Source organism: Octopus bimaculoides, chromosome 4, assembly GCF_001194135.2.
Source record: "Octopus bimaculoides isolate UCB-OBI-ISO-001 chromosome 4, ASM119413v2, whole genome shotgun sequence".
NCBI classification, from domain to species: Eukaryota; Metazoa; Mollusca; class Cephalopoda; order Octopoda; family Octopodidae; genus Octopus; species Octopus bimaculoides.
This window is the reverse complement of record NC_068984.1, coordinates 28514111-28539074: the sequence shown is the minus strand read 5'-3', so window position 1 is coordinate 28539074 and position 24964 is coordinate 28514111. Positions and strand designations below refer to the sequence as shown.

Here is a 24964-nt window from a genome sequence, read left to right as displayed (position 1 = left end):
CCGTAGTCATCGCCTCGGTGAGGCCCAATGTACGAAGGTCTTGCCTCACCACCTCAGCCCAGGTCTTCCTGGGCCTACCTCTTCCACGGGTTCCCTCAACTGTTAGGGTGTGGCACTTTTTCACGCAGCTATCCTCCTCCATTCTCACCACATGTCCATACCAGCGCAATCGTCTCTCTTGCACGCCACAACTGATGCTTCTAATGTTCAGCTTTTCTCTCAAGATACTTACACTCTGACGGGTATTCACATTGACATTACACATCCAACGGAGCATACTGGCTTCATTCCTTGCGAGCTTACGTATGTCCTCAGCAAGAGTGCAAGAGAAAAGCAATATTTTAAGGCAGCGAGCTGGCAGAATTGTTAACATGCCGAGCAAAATGCTTAGCATTTCATCCATCCTTACGTTATGAGTTCATATTCTTATTTCTTTATTGCCCACAAGGGGCTAAACATAGAGGGGACAAACAAGGACAGACAAAGGGATTAAGTCGATTACATCGACCCCAGTGCGTAACTGGTATTTAATTTATCGACCCCGAAAGGATGAAAGGCAAAGTCGACCTCGGCAGAATTTGAACTCAGAACGTAGCGGCAGACGAAATACCGCTAAGCATTTCGCCCAGCATGCTAACGTTTCTGCCAGCTCGCCGCCTTGTAGTTCAAATTCTGCCAAGCTCAACTTAGCCTTTCATCCTTTTAGGGTCGATGAAATAAGTAGCAACTGAACATTAGGGTTGATGTAATCAACTTAACCCCTCCCCCAAAGTTTCAGGCCTTGTGCCTACAGTAGAAAGGATTATAGGCATGTGAAGTGTACAGAGGATGAATACTGAAGAAATAGAGGAAGATCACAATTTGAACTTAAAAAAAAGTCTTGCACATTGTCACATAGGCATTTCTAACAAAACCAAGTAGACCAGTTATTATTGCTATTAATATGTATTTAGAATCCAGGTATAGAAGCAGAAGAATTCTTAGCAGTTGTCCATAGTTATCTTCTTTCGTTTTGATTTTCAAGGAAATATTTGCATCAGCAAGGCTGCTGACCTCTATGACTTTTTTCTTGTCTGTCACAAACAAATATATTCCACCTGTTATGTTTGTATTTGGTAAAGGTTTTGATGGGAATGTTTTATCAATAATCTTTGTGTTGATGTTTATGCATGCTTTCAATAATGGGGAGATTATATTTATCCCAGGGCAGTCTTTTTCGGGTGGCATTGTGTTTCATTTTAGCCACAATATCATAACACATTGGGAGACAATGCCTTAATGACATTCTTGGACAGCTGCTGTTTACATTTGCAATATCTTCCAGAGATGTAACATCATTAATATTTTCAGTTTTGTCATGGGGCTCCAGGGCTCCACTCTCTTGTTCATCAGCCATTTTGTATCAATCTTCTGCACTTGGATTGCAAACACATAGCCTTTGAAGTGTGATGTAGCAGTCATAAGTTCAAGGAAGGCTGCATTTCATGCCAATATAAATATCATCTGATACTGAGTATTTCTTACCCTGGTTTTCTTTAAGATATGTTAGTCCAGCTGTGTTTTGGTTGTATGGGAAGCAATCAGGTAGAGAGTACTTCCTCAACTTACAGCATGTTGCTTACTTTGCAGCATTAAGTTTATGTACTTTTTTTTTTTGCTGCTTTTGTTTAGTGATGCTATATGACAAATATTATACATCATTTGAAGTCTGTCTACTCTAATCTCAAACCTCTTCTTAGATAGAGCCTATCAACATCACTTCCTAGTTGATGTTAGGGCCTTGTGAATTTTAATGTCTCTAGAGTGGATTTCCTCTACAGATCAGTTAACTTTTCTAAATGTTGATATCAGAACTGGAACTGCAATTTCATTGTGGGATATTGTCTTGTAAGAGGAGAGTTCCAACTACCAGAGTTTCTAAATCTAGAATAATATTCTTGAGTCACTTTATCTTTGTTCACAACATCTTCATATGATATATTTTCATCAATGCCTAGATATTTGTGATATCCTTTGTGTGAAACAAGTGAGATAGATCATTGAAGCACAGGATTTGGATTTGAGGAACTGAATATTGACATTCAGCAATCAAATAGGAAGACTTTTGGCCAAATTCCATTCCAATGTTGACTGAAAATGTAATTGATTGAAGCTGTTTTAGACATTGTAAATATTTTTAGCAGAAATCTTCAGATCATCCACAAAGAATTATGCAGTTGCAGACACTAGCATGTAGCCATTAGATTCTGTAACAGAAATGATAATAGATTTAATGTTAACATAAACCGAATTATAAAAAGCCTATCCTTAGAATATTCTCTTTGAAATATTTATAACATTAGAGATGATCATTCCACTCTCACTTGTAAGTCACTGCTCCAGTCATTGTGAGTCTCTCAATGGTAGTGCGTAGAGTTCTCTAGCCATGAGTTGAATACTTTCCTAAAGGAGGGATTTCTGTTGAGATTTCTTACTCCAAGCAGTACAGTTTTATTTATCAAATGTTCTTCAAGCAGATACTCACTCTCCCTTCTTTCCACTTTACTGCCCCATCAGTCAATAAATTTGTTGAACTCACAATGATTTTGAAGGAATTGGCTGAATCACCTTGTGTAAAGCTTGTACCTACATCATTTGTCCATGCTATAGTAAGCCAATTTAGTATATCAACCTGGTTTTCAAGGTCTTTTAAATAGACATTTTAATGGATTTCTGTAGAAGAGCAACCTATATGAATGTATGTAGGTGTATATATGTGTATGTATGCATGTATGTGCATACATGTGTGTGTGCGTGCATATGCATATATGTGTGTGTGTGTGTGTGTGTGCATACATGGTCACACATATGCACAAATATTTAGTTTTCATTGATATTGCAGTTGATACAAAAATTGATTGAATTTTATTACATCAAAAGATAATATTTTCAACAAGAAATCTGTTTCCTTCTTCAGTTGTCCTTTCAGTTATTGAGTTTTTAATATGGATGTATTATAAATAAATCAACATTATGTAACAGTGATATTTATTTTGTGTGTAAAATGCTTAAAATATGTTTTTGTTATTTAATGTTTTAAATAGTAAATCAATAGGTTGTGTAATTGATATCCATAGAGTGCTCCAGATGACTAAAACCTATGAAAAATTAGTAGTTTTTTTTTTTTAATTCTGAAAGTGACAATATTTACAAACATTCACTTGTAGTCAAAATATTGGTTCCTATTTCTGGTAAGCTGATGAAGATTTTACAATCCTGACATGCAAGAACTAAATATTTTCAATGAGATATATTGATAACAAAATGGAAATTATGGAAAATCTTTTTTAAAAATCATAACAGTTGAGATATTAAAACTAAAGTGCTAATTTATAACTCATAAACTAAAAGTTTACATGTCTCTAAACACATTTTCTGTATTGTGCTGTGATTCAAGAAAAGCTGCACTATCTTTGATTGCTCCAACTTATCTTAGCTTCATGATACAAAGAAACAACTACAATGCGCTATGCCATTCAGTTCATACTTATGATTTTCTCATTCAGAATATACTAGCATCGATTTTATATTTATTTTCATGGGATGGGTGCATCATACACTTGATTTTTTTTTGTTTAGCAAAATAATCACTTCAGTGTTGTTTAGAATCAACAGCAATATTTTAGCACAACTAACTGAACTAATTAAAAAGCTGCTACAATTAGCTGGCATGCTGTTGTCAATCCTCTATGTTGTAATTGACCATTTAGAGTGTTGTAGGGAACTGGTAAATATTTAGGGTATGTGCTTTATGTTCTAAAATTTTACTAACATCATTGTTTTGAGGAAGTTGGATTCATTGAGAGCAAATGAATTTAGATATTCAAGAATATATAAAAATTGGTTAGCAATCTAGTAAAGAATATGGGCCTGTTATACTAATTAATAATGATTTTATAATAATTTTAGTGTAATATGTATTTTATGTTTCAGGTAGAAGAAATTGCCTTTTCATATTTAGTTGTCAATAACAGCAAAAAGTCTTTTAACTTGTTTAAAATTTTAAAGAAACTAGCTCTTGCACTCAAATTAATCTACGTACCTAATTTATAAAATTTTAACTATGCAAATTAGAATTAATATATTTAATACATAAGACATTAAAGGTCTACTATAAGTAATTATGTATTAAAAGCAATGATTATAATCAATGACAAATATTTTCATTTTTCTGGCAAATAGAGGAAACAACTTTGGATACATTCGTCTTTATCGTGTTACTTTCATGAAACACAATGTTCATCTTAAGACAAGATCTTTGTGGGAAAGATTTACTTTAACTTCTCCTTTTCGTGGCTAAATAATTTTTCTAGTTTACAAACTTTTTCTGCTTATTATTTTCAAACATCACTAGTTTCCTTATATTCTTCACTATTTCAAATCATCCCTGTTTAAATCATGACTTTCACTATCTTTAATTACTTATGTCAATCTTAATTTATTAAGAGCAATGCCTTTAATATACCAGTCATCTCACATATCAGATTTTCAACAAATTCAATTTGTTATTGCTGTCTACCACTTTACTTATTTATCTTGAAATATTTAGTGTCTAGCAGACTCTTGTACAATCTTTGTAGCTTTATCAGTCCAAGCTTTTTTAATTAACTTACTGTCTAATCTTCATATATTTCAGTGACAATATTTAAGCTAACTAGAAGCATTCCCAATTCATTCATCCTATTCCTTAATTATAACTATCAGTCATTTTCTACACGCTATATTGTTCCCTAGTGTTCCTGTCTGCTCATTTACACTGATTAAATATGTTGATTCTTCAGATACACAATCTATCCTCTTTTTATCTTTCGTTTTGTTACTTTGTGAAATCTGGCCTTAAAGGAACATTCTGTTAGCTTATATAGCTTATACTGAATACTCTTAATGATCATTTTCTTCATTTTTCTTTTTTAATAAACAGCCTGATATTAAATACTATAACTCTGTAAGGGAGCACATTTTTCAATTTGGTTGTGTACTTGTAGCTTTTAACTTATATCAGAAGGTTTTAAAATCATATTCTCCAGCCAACAGCTGATAAGGGTGCGTACAGTGTAGTCTGTGTGTAAAATATATATAGTTAGTAACTGATTTCCAATCTTTCCAGACTGATCAATAGTCTATCAGTCTTTTCATTTTTAGAATATGAAGGATTTCATTTATAATCCTACTCTGCAATTATAATATTTTCCCCATTTATTTGATTTTGGGTTTTGTAATCTAACATGAAATAGGTTTTCTTGTTTATCACTTAATCCAACCTGCAGATTATATACAGATACTTTTTGTGATAAATTTCATTTAAGTATATTTTTATCTTTCTGTGCAAAATTTTCTTCTTCTATATTATTTAAAGACTCATTCACTTTAATTGAAATTTTGTATAATGCATTCAAATAGTCTGTTGTGTCAATTCATAAAACAAGAACAAATAAATTTTGTAGGATTAGAATTTTATTTATTTATTATCAGCTACTAACTAAGACAGCTAAAACCTTTTGAAACTATTTCATATTATAATTGCAGTGTTTACGCTGATGCAATAAGTCAACAACATAACTTCTCTTTTTTATTTACATAATCTGAGGCAGAAGGTTGTGCTGTGCTCATGACATTTGCAGGCCTTTTGAGAATGAAGTCAATGCAGTTGCTGTTACATGTAATTTCTGTAGATTGATGCCAAAGGGAAAATGTGGATAGGAAATAGTTCTGGTATGGAAATATAGAAAAATATGTTTGCTATGGGGACTAAAGGTGGCAAGTAGAGAAAATGGCATATATTATTTGAGCTTTGGATAGCTGCAGTATTCAGTTTGCATTCTCAGAGTAGTATATGCCATTAAAAGAGACAGAAAAGAATGCAGTCATAGTGCATTTGGGAATGAATTTTTACCAATTTCCTAAATGACATTTTTTAATGTATTCTAAAGTGTTGTCATTATTTAGTTCCAGATCAATCTTAATGAAGCAGGCTTATGATGAAAAGCATTTCAGTTATGACCATCATGTCTTTCTAGAAATATCTAGTACTACACTATCTCTCTCTTCTCCTTAGACTATTGGAGGAATGATATGTTAATATCTCTAATAGCTTAAGTGACCACATAGAGGCTCACAGCCTTGGACGATTATTTAGCATGCAAAAGCAGCAATATTTTCCCTAATATATGAGTAGTACTCTAATATGAATCACACTGGTGATTTGTATAAGGCCATTATCTAACTAGAATTGAAGTATTTTCTGGTTCTGAAGAAGAAACTTAGCCATTACCATTCGAGTTTGAACAATGATATTTTGTAATGTTATACATGTTTGCTTATCTTGAGATATCATCAAGGATTGTAAGGTTCAGCATTTCTGGTGAGTTTTAATGTTTTAGCTGCAGAAGTTTTCCTGCTTAGGTTTAGTCTTATAAATTAACAAATTGCTTGATATTTGTATCATTTATGTTAGTGTCATTAAGAGAGATCACAATGTCATATACCCATTGAAGCATGTATTTTGAGGTTTCTTTTTATAAAACCTTTACAATTCTGAAGTGACATGAAAAGATAGAATGACCTCTGTACTGAAATCTACAGTGCCACTAGACTGGCTCCTGTGCAGGTGGCACGGAAAAAACACCATTTTTAGCGTGGCCATTGCCAGTACCATCTGACTGGCCCTCATGCCGGTGGCACGTAAAAGCACCCACTACACTCTTGGGGTGGTTGGCGTTAGGAAGGGCATCCAACTGTAGAAACTCTGCCAGATCAGATTGGAGCCTGGTGCAGCCATCTGGTTCGCCAGTCCTCAGTCAAATCGTCCAACCCATGCTAGCATGGAAGGTGGACGTTAAACGATGATGAATGAAGGGTGTAGTCGTTTATGAGGGTGTATGTATGGTTACAAATCAAGCAGATCATGAATGTAAAGAAAGAGAATTGTGAGAAGCATAACTAAATGTTGGGGTACACCAGAATAAATATAAGGGATAAAGAAAACTCCATGCTTTACAAATCAATTTCTACTCCAAGTGATAAGAGACAGATAGCACCAGTGAATTGATTAAGTAGGAAGAACTTGTTCCTTGTGTAAGTCATTGATAATGTAAATGGAACATTACTGTTTTTACTCATATTTGTAAAGCAACTAATACTTTATCTAAGAAAATACATTTTCTGTAGATCTAGCTTTAAGAAAATTGTACTGGTGGTCACTGAGAAAGAGAGAAGTCTTAAGTATTTACTTATAAAAATTGTTTATGCTCATGTACAACAAATTGTGAGAAGCCATTTAATATTTTCTCTTTTAAAACCAGTCGTTGGTATACTTCCACTATTTGAAAATACATATTTCTTAATTCTCATATCAATTTCAAGCATGCTGTCCTTTGATAAAAAATATTCTTAGACAACAAAAATTGTAATTCAGAATTGTATTAGAAATATTCACTTGCTTTATTTCTTGTGTGTCTACATAGTTAAGAAAGTGCGGGCATGGTTGTGTGGTAAGAAGTTTGCTTCTCAACCACGTAGTTCCAAGTTCAGTACCACTGCACGGCAACTTGGTCAAATATTTTTTACTATAGCCACAGACTGACCTAAGTCCTGTAAGTGAATTTGATTGAGAGAAACTGAAAGAAGCCTTTCATGCATGTTTATGTATATATATATATATATATATATATATATATATATATATATATATATATATATATGCTAATGTCATACAGTGAAAATGGGTGCTCAACACTGCTTTGGTAGATAATATTCATTATTTGTGGGTTAACAAGGCAACCATTGGTTTCATGTACGGATGAATCTTTTAACAAGTACCAATGTTTCCATGAGGCAAGATTATTTAGGCAACTTGAGTAGACCAGTATTTTGTACTATCTGATTATGAAGAATATGTTACAAGTAAGATTTAATAAATATTTTCAACTACTATGTTAATAATAATAATAAATATGCCTGTGCCACCTGACTGCCTCCTGTGCCAGTGGCACATGAAAAGCACCATTTGAGTGTGGTCAATGCCAGTGCTGCATTGAACAAAAATTTCATGTATCTTTCAAGAGTGTTTCAAACAAATATTTTCTGGCTGGTTTCACCATGTCAGGAAAAAAAAAACATATCAGTTGAAGATGTTTTTATCTTTAATATCAGTATCGTCAAACTCTTGTGTGTGTCAAAATTGTATTTTGTTGAAGGTTAACAATTGATCAGAATAGAAGTAATACCTTATTCTGGGATTGATAAATGTAACAAGTAAGAAATTATTTATTTTATCAACTCCAGTGAAAATTTAAGAATTTTCACATGTTTACAAGGGAGAGATACAGTATATTGAATCAACCTTCTGATATGACTGGTATTTGTTTTATTGATCTCAGAGTGAGATGAAATCCAAAATAAATAATAGCATCATCTGAGTTCAGAAAGTAAAAAACATATCTAATACATGAACTTTTATGTCAAGATACCAGTAATATCTTATTAATAACATACTCAATTCAGATCTTCTGATGATAATACTATCACCTTTACAATGTTGGAGGATTTTCTCTGCAAGTCATTAGCACGCTGTCAATATATACTATACTACTTTGTTATTTCTCCACACTAATTTGTATTAGTCCTAACCCTGTTAACAATTGCTTGAAATTTTCTTAATATGATAGCACCTAAGCTAAAGCAGACACAAAATATAGTTCAGATACTTGGTCAAGCATTCACATGTCTACTTTCATACATGTAGATATCATACATCGGCAACTAGTAATGAAGTTCAGTGGTTTTCAAATACTTTAAATCTTGTTTTAACTATTCTGATATGCCTGTAGGTAAAACACAAAAGAACGCTTTCAATATTCTGCTTGACTGATAATAAGTATCATTGCAGGTTCACAGTTGAATAGTTAAGGGTAAAATAGCATGTAAAATCATTTACTCTGACAACAATATGCTAATATCAATATTTGTAAAAGCTATCCGACTAATAACAGCATGAAAAATTGGATTTAAAACATAAAATAATAAACAAGCAAAACAAAATTACTAAGATATTGTTTCTAATTTATAAGAAAATAATGGCCACAGTCAAATGACTGAAATAAGTAAGAGAATAAGACAATATTGATTTATTTTGATTTAGTGCAAAATCAGTTTTGGGGACATTGAGAGTATTGTCAAATGATTTTATTCTGCTGTGTTACTGGTTTGATTACTGATATTTTATCATAAATAATAGAGTAACAAGCTGTGGTATTTAGTTAAAGTTCTTTTGTATCCTCAATTCAAGTCTAATGGTGTTGATTTTACATTTCATACCTCCAGGTAGACAGATATCATGTAAAATTATTAGATTATTGAATGGGTGCAAACATGACAGTGTGGGTCAGAAATTTGCTTTACACCTATGTGGTTTGTGGCTTAATCCTACCATGTAGCACCTTAGTAAAGTGTCCTCTTATTAAAACAGTCTTAAGTAGACCAGTGTTTTGTTAGCGAAATTTGACAGACAGAGACTAAATACTGGGTCATCCCATAAATAATGCAGTTTTTTTATACTTCTTTTATTTTTCAAAATTAAGATAAACAAAGTTCATTTTTAATTTAAAATATACTCTCCTTCATTTTCTACTATGCTCTTCCATGTATCTGATAGATTTGCAAGGTCCCACTTGCAAAATCCACTTGTCCATGTCAAAAAATACTCCTCCATTACTGTTCTGATCTCATCTACAGAATTCATATTTTTTTTCCGTCCAAGTGATTTTGAAGACTGCAAAATAAATAATAATCACATGGGGCAATGTCCTGTGAATATGGTGGGTAGGGCATCATTTTCTATTCAGCCTTTGGAATGTCATCCTCGCTGTATGTGGCTGAGCATTATCTTGATGGAAGAACACCTTTCATCTTAAAACCAAAGATGGTCATTTTGCTTCTAGTGCTGACTTAAGCTGCTCAAGCTGTTCACAGTAGATCTCCTTTGTTATCGTTTGGTTTGGGTTTAAAAGTTCAAAGTGGACTAAACCTTTCATATCCCACCAAACAAATAACAACACCTTATGTGGGTGAAGATCTTCTTTAGCCTGGTGTGCCAGTGTTTATCCTTTCCCTACCCCACTGTCTTCTGCACTTAACATTTTTATAGAGAACCCATTTCTACTCACCAGTCACTATTTGGTCACAAAAGGTTCGTTTGTGAGATGTGACAGCAAAGAAGAGTGCACATTCAGTCTCTGCGTACAATTAGACTCGGAAAGTTTGTGAGAAACCCATTGACCCAATTTGCTGACTTTTCCGATGGTACACAGATGTCAATGAATGGTTGAATGACCAAATCCAAGCTTCTCTGCTAGTTTCTAATCAGTTACAATGGAATTTTGTTCCACCAGGGTTTGCAGAATGTCCTTGTTGAGCTCTACAGATCTTCCTGGACGAGGCTCAACAAAATATTCTGTGTGGGATTTGTTCTGCAACAAGTTTCACAGGCAATCTTTTGTCACTTTAAGCTTCCAAAAGGGAATCAGTATTTCACATATTGAATGATCTGGAAACTTGTTGGAAACTTATAACCAAGAGTAATATAAAATATAGTATGAAAGATAAGGCTGAATCCAGTAAATTAATATTCATAGTTGGAAAAATAGTAAGGATATACTTTGGTTCAACATAAGGACTCTAATATGAAATAAAAAAAAAGTGATGACGATGAGGTGACACTCATACATTTCCAGAGAATTTTAGTAATATAAACTGAAATGCCTTCATTTTGTAATTGAAAGAGTTGCTAACATGGATCAGCTTCTACAATATCATCTATTAAATATAAACAGCTGAATGTATACAATTGTGTTCAAGGGATTATAGAATTAATTATGCATATCTTGAGCAAGTAACTGTAGTGCTACCAGTTAATCCTGCTAGAATCAAAGACAGCATTTACATAAAATGTTATCAATTCTATGTTGCATGTATTAAATGCATTACTCTAACAACAGATACTATCCTTAAAATACACTCTTTCAAGGATGGTCTTTGCTTTGTGGCCTTTTCATTGTCTTCTCTCTCTTGACTTCTTTCTCATCCATCTTTCTTCTGTCTCTCCCCTTGTTGTTCTTTAATTCTGTTGCTATCAATTTGTCTCTACATTTATGTAATTTTCTATCTTTTAGGTACCATTTCTGTGTCTCTGTTTATCCAACAATGTGTAATTCTCTGTATCCCCCCACCTCTATCTATTCCTTTGTTTCTGTTTCTCCGTCGTTGATCCTTTCTTTCTCTCCATCAACCTTCTAATGGAAAGTTTCAAATAGTTAATCTTGTAATTACATGTGAATATGTATGTGAGTGTTTGTGTATGTATAAATGTGTATTTTATTTGTTTATATGTATTAATGTATATTATACCTATAGAAGTACAAGTTTATGTATGTACATATTATGTATATTATATTTGTGTAATCTCAGTCCATAAGTCTGTCTTTGTCACTTTGATTGAATTTTTCCAGGACACTAAAGACATATGTTGTTGATCATTAATCGATAGATTGTGTCATTTACTTACTTTAGTTAATTTTGATTTTTTTCTTATTACTTTTTCTTTGATGTATATCTAAACAGAAATCTATTATGCAAATCCGAATGAAAATAATTAGCTTTGAAATTAATCCAAATGATAGTATAACAAAGACTAGTAAGGGCTTCTAAGTTTCTTCCTCAAAGATCTGATGCTGTTTATTCTCTTTCTCCTCTTTTCCTTGTTTTCAAATTTTCTTCTCTCAGTCTAGCATTATTACTATCTATATAAATCCTTTCACATTTGTAATATAGCAGTTATTTTAGCTATACTGGAAATATTTGTGGGTATTTTTAATGGAAGAGTATTGCTCCTTCTTATACATTGTTATTTATGTTACAGAGCTCTTTCTCTCTATCTGATGGTCAACATGATTGCTATTTCCTCTCAGTAAGTGAAACATTGACCTAAGATTTTTAAGATACTAGTGTCTCTGGGATGTTTGTGTTAACTCCCTCAGATCTGTGTCCTATGTCTAGCTTTACCCTTCACCTGGGCTCCTGAGCCAAAATAATAAATAGCTGCATACACAGCTCGAAAGTAATGATTGCAGGTAAACTAATGGATAGAATCACAAAAAATTCAGAATAACAATAATGGGCCTATCTCTCAACTACCATATTTGTTTCAGATCTCTACTTCCCTCATCACTTTCACTTGTTTGATTGTCCAAATCACTCTCATTGTCTGCGTTAGGGTAAACTCTTCAGCTGAAGAAGAAACATCATCAATAATTTCCTCAACTGTAAAGAGTCCAAGCCTTGCTCATTTACCAAAGTGCTGGGTTCATCACATGCTCGTTTCATAGGCTACAGAGCTACAATGTGATCAGTTGTCTATTTTCGGTATTTTATCTTCTTTTTCTGCATGTGTTGTCCATTCAGGAATCCGATAGAGATTACATTTAAGCTATTCCTGCTACACTAGGAACACAACACAAAAGGGTTAAACTGATTCTCACATACACTGCACACTCTCCATTGAAGTTATCATTTTCTGCAGAAGTTTTGACCAAGACACCTTTGTCATTTTATGATAGATTTTGTGTCCAAGCTACCTGTGATACAGTGACAATTTTAAGTCATTACTGAAAATACTGACACCCCTCCTCCACTTTACTTCAGGTTCTAGTCAGGTTTGTCACATTTTCATGATGGTTGAATAATGGAATATTTAATCTTTAATGGTGTTTAAGATTATGTGTGTGTTCTGCTGTGAACATAATATATTGTCTTGTGTTGGTTTCTGTAGTAGTAGCAGCAGCAGCATATTTTGTCACATATTTTGCAATATAGCTAGCTAAGAAAAGCCATTCACAATTCCACCTATATGCTTGTTTGTAGCTTGGTTTTAGAAGGAAAGTACATTTTCTGATGTTTGGGATTTTCTGGGTTCTTTGTGAGAGACATAGTTGTAAGGATTGCAAATTGACATTGTTATACCTTCGACTCCATTTCACAGCCTATATATAAAGAGCTACACTGTATGGCTTCACCCACTTCATTCTACCTCCACTGTCCTTTTGTATACTGCCTGACAGTACCCTATAGCACTCTGACTGCCACTATACTCTTTCTCTCCCATGCATTGCAAGCCTCTGTCATTGCTCTGTCTCCTGGATCACAAAGACCCCTATCATCCCTGTGCTATCTCAGTCACATTGTGTTGTATTGAATATACATGCCCATCTCAGAATACTGCTTACTTCTATCCCTCCAACTCTTACTAGACATCCCTCTCATGACTATCATTCATACTTCTCACTCTGTAAATCACGGGCTTGTGACATCCATTTAGTTTTGTGGCCACAGCTACTTCTCTAGTGTTGGTGTCATCAGTTAGTGCATCACAATATTATTTGAAACCACATGGCATACAGTATCAGAGTATGATTCAGTGACTGTTTCATTGATCTATTAGTATATTAACTGCTTTGATGAATGAGCAGTGCAAATTGTATCTCTGCATTTTATTGATACTACTTGGTCTAACTACTTTCAGAATTTATTAAAAAGAAAAAGCTATGATCAATCATTGACAGTAGGAAGGACTTAGAGAATAAGCTATAGCTTACTTCTTAAAAGCAGAGAGAAACAGTTTTCATCAGATATACAAATTGCTCTGACCACAATTTGAATTCTATGCACTTTACAGATCAGTAATTGATTTTGCAATTGAATCTACCAAAGTAAACTAATACAATCCTGATTTATGAACTCACTTGAAAGGTCTATTAATATAGTTTACTTGTAAAAATTTTAATTATCAGATATTTAATAACTCATATTGTTCTTCCATCCAAAGATTATTGCCAACATTCTTAGGTTTGATAAAAGATATCACTCATAATCAATTTTAACTTAGCACAAAAATGTTTAAAAAGTAATTGACTTTAAGAATAGCAATAACATTACCATTGTCTTTGAATAGAATTAAAACCTTGAGAAGTAATAACATTTCAAAAAAAGTTTCCCTTCTATTTTTATAAATATGGAGTAAATGTCAATTTGATGAAGAGGTGGGTAGCATTAGTTATTGAGAAATAATTAGTTGTTCTCTCATTCTATCAAACTGAATTAAAATGGTTGTCTGTCTAGGTTTTGCTTTTGGTTAACCATATATTTTGTTCCTTTCTTTACCATAAATATTAAATGTACACTGAATGAAATAATACAGCTGATCTAATAAATGTCAAGTCTTTAAAAAAACATATTCTTTTGTCAAACTTTGTTGGTATTAAATAATGTAATCTAACTCATCAAATCAAACTCTTGCAATGTTTTTTGTAAGCAGAATTCTTTTGTCATTGAAATTGCTTGACTCCTTTGTTTCATTCTAAAGGTGTAGCTATTTTTTTCTTTCTTTTGATCTATCAGTTTTTGTACTTGTATAGTTATCTGTCTATCTATCCACCAACATAATCCAGTAGGGAAACATGGTGGTTTTTCAAGTGGTTAAAATGGCAGTAATTTCACTGATGAGGAATGGAGGGTTCCTTGCTTAGAGATATTGAATATTTCATGTGACATCATTCCCAAAGCTATGAACTAGCAGAATAGACAATATTATGTTTTTATAATTTTTTTTTTTTTTAATGGTATCTTAGTTATTCAAATAAAGCAAACACTTTGTCTGAATTTAATTAAGGGCCATCATGGACAGGTGGCTAGGTCAGTTGAAATATGCTATTGTCAAGGGCAGAATATTTCAGCTGGTCTGCCCAACTAATACACATTGATTTCAATTTTGGATGACGTGTTACATATGAAGTGTACACAATATTCTGTATATTCAAACAATAAAGGTTGCTGATGTTCTATACTTCTCAGCAATGTATTCATTTAAATATCAGTAAGTTTCTGGACAATCTCTGTGTTTATCTATCTATTTATTCATCTAGTCATCCATCCATCCATCCCTCTCTCTCCCCTACTTGCTCTTCCTTTCTCTCTTACCTTCTTCTGTTGGTGGTATGAATGCATTTGAGTCAGAATTTTGAGGTCACTATCAACTTTTGCTTTAAAAAATATTAGTGTGATATTCTACTTAAATGTATTGGCTGATCCTTCAGCTAAATATATAGCTCTACTGAAAAATAAGTAGTCTTTATTAAGTTCCACAATTCTTTTATCTATTATTATTATAACATCTAAAGTAAGTAGGCAAGCCAGTTTTAACCAAGGTAATAGACCTACATATCTTTTAAAAAACTCAAAGTTCTTGTGACTTGAATGTCTCTCCTTATAGGTCTTCTTGATCAAGCCTTACCTAAACTTAAACAAGATATTGTCTAAAATGCATTTTTTTTCTCTTTTAATGGCTTAGTTGATAGTAAGGAAAGAAGGTATTATCTTTATAATGGAGACCTGATCAAAATGCTTGCAAAAATGTGTACTACTCTAAGGGCACCAAGGATCCAGCTGATGTGTTAAATTTGTCACCAACAACAAAAATTCTTGTTTCAGTCTATTAATTTCACTATGGTACCTTGCTGTGAGATTGCACCTGAAGTCACATAACTGTAAAGTAAACTTCTTAAGCACAAAACTCTGTCTGCACACATATCTTATTCTGTAATGGGCCCTATTTGTATTTTCATATGTACTGTGTATTGTTGGTTAGTGGTATTGTACTATGTGCCTGATTATCTTCCAGTATATTGCTGAGGCAGTGTAGTGAGTGTTATTATTGTCCAATAGTGTGTTGTCCCTTATAGTTAAGTAGCCATATCAGAATTGGAATAAATTAATGCAAAAAAGAAGACAACAACAGCAACAATAATATTTTTTAATGGTATAAGGAGAATTATGATTATAACAGAACTCTTACTCTTGCAGTTAAAAGTATATTACTGAAGTTCACAAGTAACAATGACTATGTATTCAACCATTCTTTGTCATCATCATTAATTAACATCTGTTTTCTATGCTGGTATGTGTTGGGTGGTTTGATGGTAGCTGGACCAGGTTGCATTGTCTGTTTTGACATGGTTTCTACAGCTTGATGCCCTTCCTAATGCCAGCCACTTTACAGAGTGTACTGGGTGCATTTTATGTGGTACAAACACTAGTGCATTTAACATGCAGCCAACACCAATGCTTTTTATGTGGCACCAGTACCAGTGCTTTTTACATGGCAGCAGCACCAGTACTTTTCATCTTGAAGAATAATGCATTTATAATCTTTAAAAATTAACTTTTGTAAGTTTTGAATTAGTAAATATTTAGAATATCATTTTATGCCATTCTGACACATCTATTCTGTTATAGTAATTAAGTAGCAATCCAAAGATGAAGTTGTTTCTCAATCGCCACCTTATTAAAATTTCAATTATGAAAATAGTACGTAATATGGTTTTTTAGAATAAAGTCCTTAGTGCATGAATGAAGTCACAAGGTCATAAGTTCTAGTTGACACTTTCCTCCAGTTCATTTGTTATATCCCATGGCAAGGCAAATAATTCAAATTTTTCTCAGTGTTCTTTTCTGAGAATTATCGTTCATATTCTATGATTGAGGATTTACTGTTCGGATACCAAGTTGTAGAAGATACTAAATTGGGTTGGGTGAAAAAGAAAGAACTAAAAATGCTGACTTTGTAAAGAGAAGTGTTCAGAAACAATGGTTTATTGGATTATGACTGTAGATATTTTAAAATAATGTGCTAAGAGCTGCTGAGAGCTCACTCCTTTCTGTCATATCCAATACCTTCAATAATATACAAATGTTTAAATCTGCATAATACATTGCCAGAGGCGGAAGAATTAACAGTTCTATGAATTATGACTATTCCTATCACACAATCTGTTTACACTAAACAACTATACAGATTGTTCTCTTTCTGCAGCCTCTCAATATATGTTCAGTATTCTTTCTGCATGGGTCAAATTTCAATATCTATATAGTAATCTTTCTTCTTGCAATAAAATATACCATCTTGCAAAATCTGAACAAACCTCGCCTTTATTTTAGCCATTTGATTTGGTTCTTATTTATGTTATATTTATTTATTGTTTTGTTTTTTTCTGTTTTTCAGTTGCACCAGAGATTTTTTTACCTACCAAAAGAATTGGACAAGCATTAGCAAAAGAGACAATATTAGAATGCAAAATAACTGCTATGCCACAAGGTGTTACAATGTGGAGAAAGAATGGTACAGAATTGCAAACGGGATGGAAGTATAGAATAGATGCTTATGGTGATGATGAATATACCATCACACTAAGCTTACGTATAAGACAGATAGCAAAAGATGATTATGGAGTTTATACATGTCAGGCTTCCAATCGACTTGGGCGTGATGAAAAAAGTATGGTATTATATGGTAAGTGCATATTCAACCATCAATTGTTTCCCAGACGAGAACAAATCTTTGTTTAAGTATAGGTGGTTTAAGAAAAAAGGGTTAAGAGAAAAATGTTTAATCAATCAGAAACTGAATGACTACTCCCCTGACGTTTTCTTTCTTCCATTTCTTCTTCACTATTTTTATTATTGTTCTTGTTTGTTACTGCTTTTTCTCTTCATATGATGTAGTAGGAGGTTTAGCATGATAATAATATTAGCTATAAATTTGATAAGAAAAATCCAACCAAGTTAAGAATCTTTAAATGTTACCATTAATCTTTTATCTGAAAATTGTTCAGTAAAAACTGTACGACCAATAATGCCCAGCACTGTCATTATTCTAGCCCTCTGCTAACACATTATAAGATGGTAGAATAGGTGCTTCAGTGACAGTATTGTTCATCTTCCATAGGACGGTTGTAGCTTGGCAATTCTTCAATGACAGATGTTGTTTAGTTTTAGACCAGCCCTCATTGTGCACAAAAGCATCTTTCAACCATGACAATCTTGCCTTTTAGATTACTGTGCTACATCATTCAGTGTTTCCTTCTTTGTTTAAGATGGTGGGCTTTTATATGAGGAAAATTTGGTCACCATCTCTAGTAGACAGTATAACTACAAAAATAAAAAATGCTCTCTTGTTACCAAGGTGTGAAACTTGAGATACAGAAGAAAATTAAAAGCTGTATCTTTGGGAAATCTCTCTAAGGTTGTTACTTCTAATTTATCCCTCACAATAATTTTCTAACATTATGCATAAACCACAAATATTATTGCTTATTATTGTTAATATTTTGCTGATGTTATTGTTCCGTCTTTAATGCTATATGAACATAACACTTCCTATGAGTGCTAAATGGATTACTCATAAGACAAATGTAGTTTCTAATCTTTTGCTTCTGCAAGAACTGACTGACCTATGTTACTTTCTCTTCTAGTTGTTCATAGCAAATGCAATTGGAGCAACAGCTTATCTTCACCAGATACTTTACACAATGATAGGAAGTAAAAGAATTTGAAATGCATAAATACTAGTATAAGTATTATGGAAATTAACTTATGAAAACAATTAGTGATTAATAATTCAAGCTGCAGTGTCTTTTTATCTGCTTTACTCAATGTGAAACCATATTTCAAATATAAAGCCAAAGAATTGTTCTGACAAAATTTGCTCAAGACAAATTTCCTATGGCCAAGTTTACACCAGAAGCTCAAATCAGTTTGAATTGAAGCTGTTCTTATTTCTTTATTGCCCACAAGGGGCTAAACATAGAGGGGACAAACAAGGACAGACAAAGGGATTAAGTCGATTACATCGACCCCACTGTGTAACTGGTACTTAATTTATCGACCCTGAAAGGATGAAAGGCAAAGTCGACCTCGGTAGAATTTGAACTCAGAACGTAGCGGCAGATGAAATACTGCTAAGCATTTCGCCAGGCATGCTAACGTTTCTGCTAGCTCGCTGCCTCGAGTTGAAGCTGTTCTGTCGTTTCAACTCAGTTGCAACATTGAGCTTTTATAGAAACAACCACAACATCTGAGTTACTATGAAAAGAAATATATTACACAAAATAGTCATTCTAGTGGATAGGCATATAACTATTGGATGTCAACTGATAGAGTACACTATATCCTATTTGGATTAGTGAACATTTGTTGGGGATTTGTTCAGGATAGAATGCACCAACTTGGTCCCACATCAGTTCTGCACGGATATCATCAGTTTTGGTTGCCCTACTATGAAATTTATTTTCCCAGTTTCTGATTCTTCTCTTCTCATTATTCTTTTAACATCAGACAATTATGAGCCAACAAGCAAGCTTCTAAAAGGGGAGGTTAAATGCAACAAAGGTGATAAAAGATGGAAAAACAATTAGGTCAGAGATGTTTGAGCGGTAAAGGTACAAGACTAGCCAATTCCAAGGAGCAGATACCATTATATTAATGACAGAAAGAGGAGACAGCACACATGTGAGCAAGAAGATGGAGTGTCTCTGTTAGTGATGGCATGCTAATCAGTAAAGTAGCTCTTCTCAAGGTACAGTCCAAGATGCCAGTGTGTATTTCAGCAGAACCATTCCAAATATGGGCAGCATACATCATTTGCAGAATGGGCTAAAGTTTCTTCTGATGATAAGAAGGGGGTCTGGCTGTAAAACAATGTCTTTGCAATATGTATTTATCTACTCCATGTTAGTACGGAAACATAGATGCTAAACAAATGAACAAGGAGAATATTATGAAAGCATATAGCATATGTACTCCAAGACCCTGCATGTCGTAAAAAGTGATTATAAGGGTTAGTAAAGGAAGGGTATCAACCAGAAAACCTGCACAATCCACACCAGCACAGAAAAAACATAAAACAATGATGGCGAGTGCATCACGAAAGTTTTGACAAGTTCCAATTCCTCATAACACAAACCCAACATGATTTGGACTGTCATAGTTTATATCATGTCAATAACTGAACAAATTCATTTATAATTCTATATTCTATTGTTAACACTTCATTTGCATTTAATTGAAACTGCTTGTGTTTATTAATATTTTTAACAAAATAGGTAATAGATAGCAAACTGGCTGAAGAAATTTAATTTGTGATGCACTTAATATCTAATCCAGGAGATATCAAGTTTCCCATTCATGAGTTTAACATTGTGAATCAAAGGTAACTCAATAATAATTAATAACAATAGTTAATGTGTTATGTAAAATGATTGAACTAACTGTAGCTCATAAAACTTGTGAAGGTTAATATTTAATTGAAATCAATTAAGATAATCCTTATGATATTTAACAATAATTGAATGCCAATAAACTGACAAAGAAACCTGCATGCTCTCTAAACTTTCTAGAAATAGCAGCCAAATCTCCATCAAATCACAGTCTACTGCTTAGTAAAAGGAGGACACACTAAACACTATAGGTTATAAATATAGAAAAAGAAAAATATTCATCGCTGGAATGATCTTGATCATAGTCTGTTTGCCTAGGGATGACCTGGGGCTAAACAGCAACAATCTAATAAACTTGTTGGAATCATTGTCTCTGAATTCAAGTGATATTTAACAGAGTAATTTTCCACCCTATATTTCTTTTCTGATGCAGCGTTTCATCACATAGTTAACACAATATACATTTTGAATTGGTTAAATAGTTTCTGTTCTGTTGCCTGTGGCATTATAGAAACCTGGTGCTACATTTCAGTATGTTTTATTGATGATACAAGTTTCTATCACTATTTGAATGGCTTCCATTCAAACAGAAGTGTCCTATATCTGTGTGTGAGTTTCTTTTCATATATTATGTTGATATCAAACTGCTAGAAGCTTATATTTAAAGTTATACCACAATTCATTTCCATTTAATATAAAGAAGTTTTGCATTAATTTGGAGGATTATTCATGTTTGAGTGTTTATTTTTTTTTCTTTTGAAAGGTTTCTTTAATTGTTTCACAAGTAGCTATTCATTCTCTTTAAAAGCCCATGCTGTTTTTATAAAGAAACATTAATGCTTTTGCAGTCAACAACAAAGAATATATACTTGTGTGTATCCCTATATTATATATAAATGGAAAGGTAGATAGATATGTATATGCATTGTTAATATAATCTCATGGCATGGACAAATGCGTGTGTGTGAAAGAGAGAGTATACTGTATATTTTTGAATTGTTACACCATATCCCTTTATGTTATAAAAAGCAACAAAACGGGTTGGCATCAGGAATGTTTATAAATCTGTAAGGCTGATGCTTCCAAGATTAAAGTGTGACACGCTGCCTCAAAACTTTCTAACCCATGCCAGCATGGAAAAGTGAACATAAAACATTGATATATTTAACTGAATAAACAAAAGAAAGTGTTTTCGATAGTTCTTATACAAATTATTCTTAAATTTAAGGTTATTTAGTCATCCCACAGCAATTCATACTTCACATTATCTGCATTCCTATATATATGTGTGTGTATTTATTATTATCATTTGTAAAGTAATTAGCATTAGGAAGGTCATCTAGCTGTAGAAATTATGCCAAAGCAGACATTGGAGTTCACACAGCCCTCTGGCTTACTGGTCCCTGTTGAACCATCTAGCCATGTCAGTATGGAAGATGGGATGTTAAATGGAGATGATGATTACATACATGCATGCATGGCTGCTGAAGTATCTACATTTACCATAATTGTTGCCATTTAGAAACTCACAAAGACTTGGAAAACACTTCTAGTACTTATAAGTATATAACCGAATATTGTATTTGCAGCTAATGATAATGTGATAATGAAACAACTTAGAGATAGCGTGTCTGATCCAGAGTGATTTCGATGAAACTTTGATATTGTTCTTTAATCACATATAATGGATATTGTGAACTAATGCAAATAACTATTTATTTTCTGAGAGTGTAAAACTTCTATACCATTTACAATAAAAATGAGCTGGAATATAGGTCAGGAAGATGCAAAACTTCCTATTTAAGGTGGTTAAGAATAACTATAATGGAACAAGTTAATAATTATGTGAGCATAAATATACTCTTCATCAGACACTTCTTTAAAAAACTAACAATACCCAAGATCACTGCTTCTCTCAGGAATGCTGTGGTTTCGGAGGTTTATACTCTCATCTTTTCTCAAAATGATAGCAGCACTAAGAAAATTTGCCCTGGATTTTCAGCTGTAATATCTTGCTTTCTGAAAATATATATAGAAAAGGATAACACAGGAAGAACAATGTTTGACAAATATGGTATTATTTTATGAAGAAAGAGAGTGTTTTAATGTTTTGAGTATTAATCCTTCTTCAAAAGGAAAGAAAAAGAGAAGCATTGGTGGAGTGAGAAAAATAGTTAGTATATAAAAGAAAAAAGAAGGAAAGGCACAGGAAGAAAGTAAAGGCTTACAACACAAAGGCCAGGAAATGAGAAAAAGTAAGACACGAAAGGAAAAGAAAAGCAATCATAGTAGAAGAAAGAGAAAAAAGAACAATAAATGAGACCTCAGAACTCCATCTTCAATCTATATTTATATTGGATTACCATCTAGATTACTTTTGATATCTTTTTGCTGTTCTTTGCACTTGCATTAAGAAGTCTGGAAGATATAAGTATAAGTTGATTAAATTAACTTCAAAACACATTCTTACTTTACTTTTTTGAATGCAGAAGGATTCAAGGTATAGTTGACCTCAACAGGTCTTGAACTCGGAATGCAAGAGGCCAGAATAAAATTTTATTCAAGACTTACAATTCTGCCAAGCCTCTATTTATACAATCATGAAAATAAATATTAAAAAAACCCACATAAATATAACCAGAGAAAAATTTTATATAAATCTTGTATCATAGATATAAATAGGATAGAAAGCATATTAAATGAGGGGGCTGAAAGCAATATTCTTGATATTTATCAATTTAAACATCCTTACAGTAAACCTACATTAGTTTACTTATACAGAATTGATTATGCGATATTCTCTGTCATATAACTTATAATTAACTTTAGACTCAACAGCTGTTTTCAATACATATATTGCTGGCTAGAGAATTTTTTTAATGTATGATTTGTAACCCAACAAATCTTGACAGAAACAGCTAAATATGTTTACACATACAATATTTATTCATTTATAGCTTGTGTGATACAAGCAATAATTAATTTCAACCACTTTCTATCCAAAGTGATATCATTTTCTTGCCCACTATAATATGAGACAAAATTGTAATATCCCAGTTGTTGATTATTCTTTCTTCTGAATCCCAATGACTTCCTGGTAGAATTAAGTATGTTTATTTATAAATTAACCTATGATCATTTAAACTGGCTATATCTGGCCAAAATATTCAAACTGGTCATATTTGGCCTCTCGTGCTTACCCTAGAATGTCATTATAAAAATAAACTATCACATCAATGAAATCACAAAGCCACAAGATAATGCATGATTAATTTAAAACAATGTGAATAAATAAGCATTGCAAAAGACATAGTAATCTGAATGCTAAAGGGTTAAGTCTCCTCACAAATAACTAAAACAGGCTGACACTTCTTTGATAAGCATATCAAAGTTCCATATCTTTAGGCAAACTTGTATTTGAAAGAAAATTAACTTTTATCTGCTTGAAAGAAGGGATTTCTTGTCAAATTTAGTATTTCTAATTGACTTCAAAGAAGTTGATGATATTTTCCCCATTAACATATCTAGATGTTTTATAAATTTCATAAATCTCTGTAAAGAAACAAAGTCAGGTGTTTACAAAAACAGGAATATCTTTCATAAAACTGATGTCTACACAGTATTTTTGAAATTTTACTATTTTCCTAAATAAGCAAGTCAAAAAGATATAATAATTATCTTTATTGTTCACATCACAATTTATGATGATTGTAGCACTGAAACAAGACTTGATTACCACAAACAAACTAGTAACTGAATCAAGGTGTTGCACTCACACATACTCACTAACAGTTCTACTGCCACTACTACTACTACTAATAATAATAATAGTCTATGCTGGAGCTTTTTTCTGCTGGATATGCTGCTTCTCTAGTACACACAGTGATATGCAGTTGTAATGTGAGCAATTTTTCTCAGCATGTTACAAGTATGGAGAATGGTAAAGCTTGTTGAAAAGTGTTGTTCTCTGTCAAGACATTATGGCTATCCTGCTTATATGTATAACAGCACAACTTTTATATCTATATCTTGCATCCTTAATTGAGAGCACTAACACTTTCAATACTGAACTGAAAGAAAGTCAACCAGATATATAAACAGATATATGAATAAGAACAAACTGAAAGGCAGCCAGATTTGTATTGACTACAGATTACAAGAGGGAAATTTCAATTCTTCCCAGATACATTGTCTGAGAGCTGAGTATCACATGCTGAAATTGACATGCATCTATAAAAAGCAGAGCTGGTTTTATATTTACTGACTAGTCAATTGTTAATGGATATACAATATGGGCAGTTAGCATCTACAACATGTAAATATTCATGATCTCCTTTAGCTTTCAGGTCATTATAGATCATACTAAATTTTGACCAAATGCATTCCTGTATTTGATCATAAGTTGGCTTAATCTGTAACGACTCTCCCATTTTACTTTCAGATATCTAGGACTATATTACTCTAGATGGCCCTGCTCAGTATGCAGTAAAGGAGTAGGTAGTAACTCTATAAGATGTACCCGGTGCAAGCTATGGACACATAAGAGGTGCAGCAATATCAAAAGCAGATTAACTACAAAATTAGTTTTTGTATGTGGCAGATGTTCAGGTGAAATAAACACTGTAAACAAACAGGAAACAACTTCTATCTCACTCCAGGGAGAAAAACTAGAGGTTGTTGATAGCTTCCGCTATCTGGGAGACCAAGTTAGTAGTGGGGGTGGGTGCGCTGAAAGTGTAACTGCTAGAATAAGAATAGCCTGGGCCAAATTTAGAGAGCTCTTACCTCTGCTGGCGACAAAGGGACTCTCACTCAGGGTAAAAGGC

The 24964-nt window shown here is 33.0% G+C and overlaps 1 protein-coding gene across 3 annotated transcripts in view; it reads left to right on the top strand.

Moving 5' to 3' along the window:
• The window catches only part of LOC106882996 (lachesin), a 360914-nt gene that overhangs the window by 310074 nt on the left and 25876 nt on the right, over positions 1-24964 (top strand). For all 3 annotated transcript variants that reach the window (XM_052966996.1, XM_052966994.1, XM_052966995.1), the window contains exon 6: positions 17147-17434. In XM_052966996.1, coding sequence (XP_052822956.1) covers positions 17147-17434 — 288 coding nt within the window. The remainder of the gene's footprint in view (positions 1-17146; positions 17435-24964) is intronic.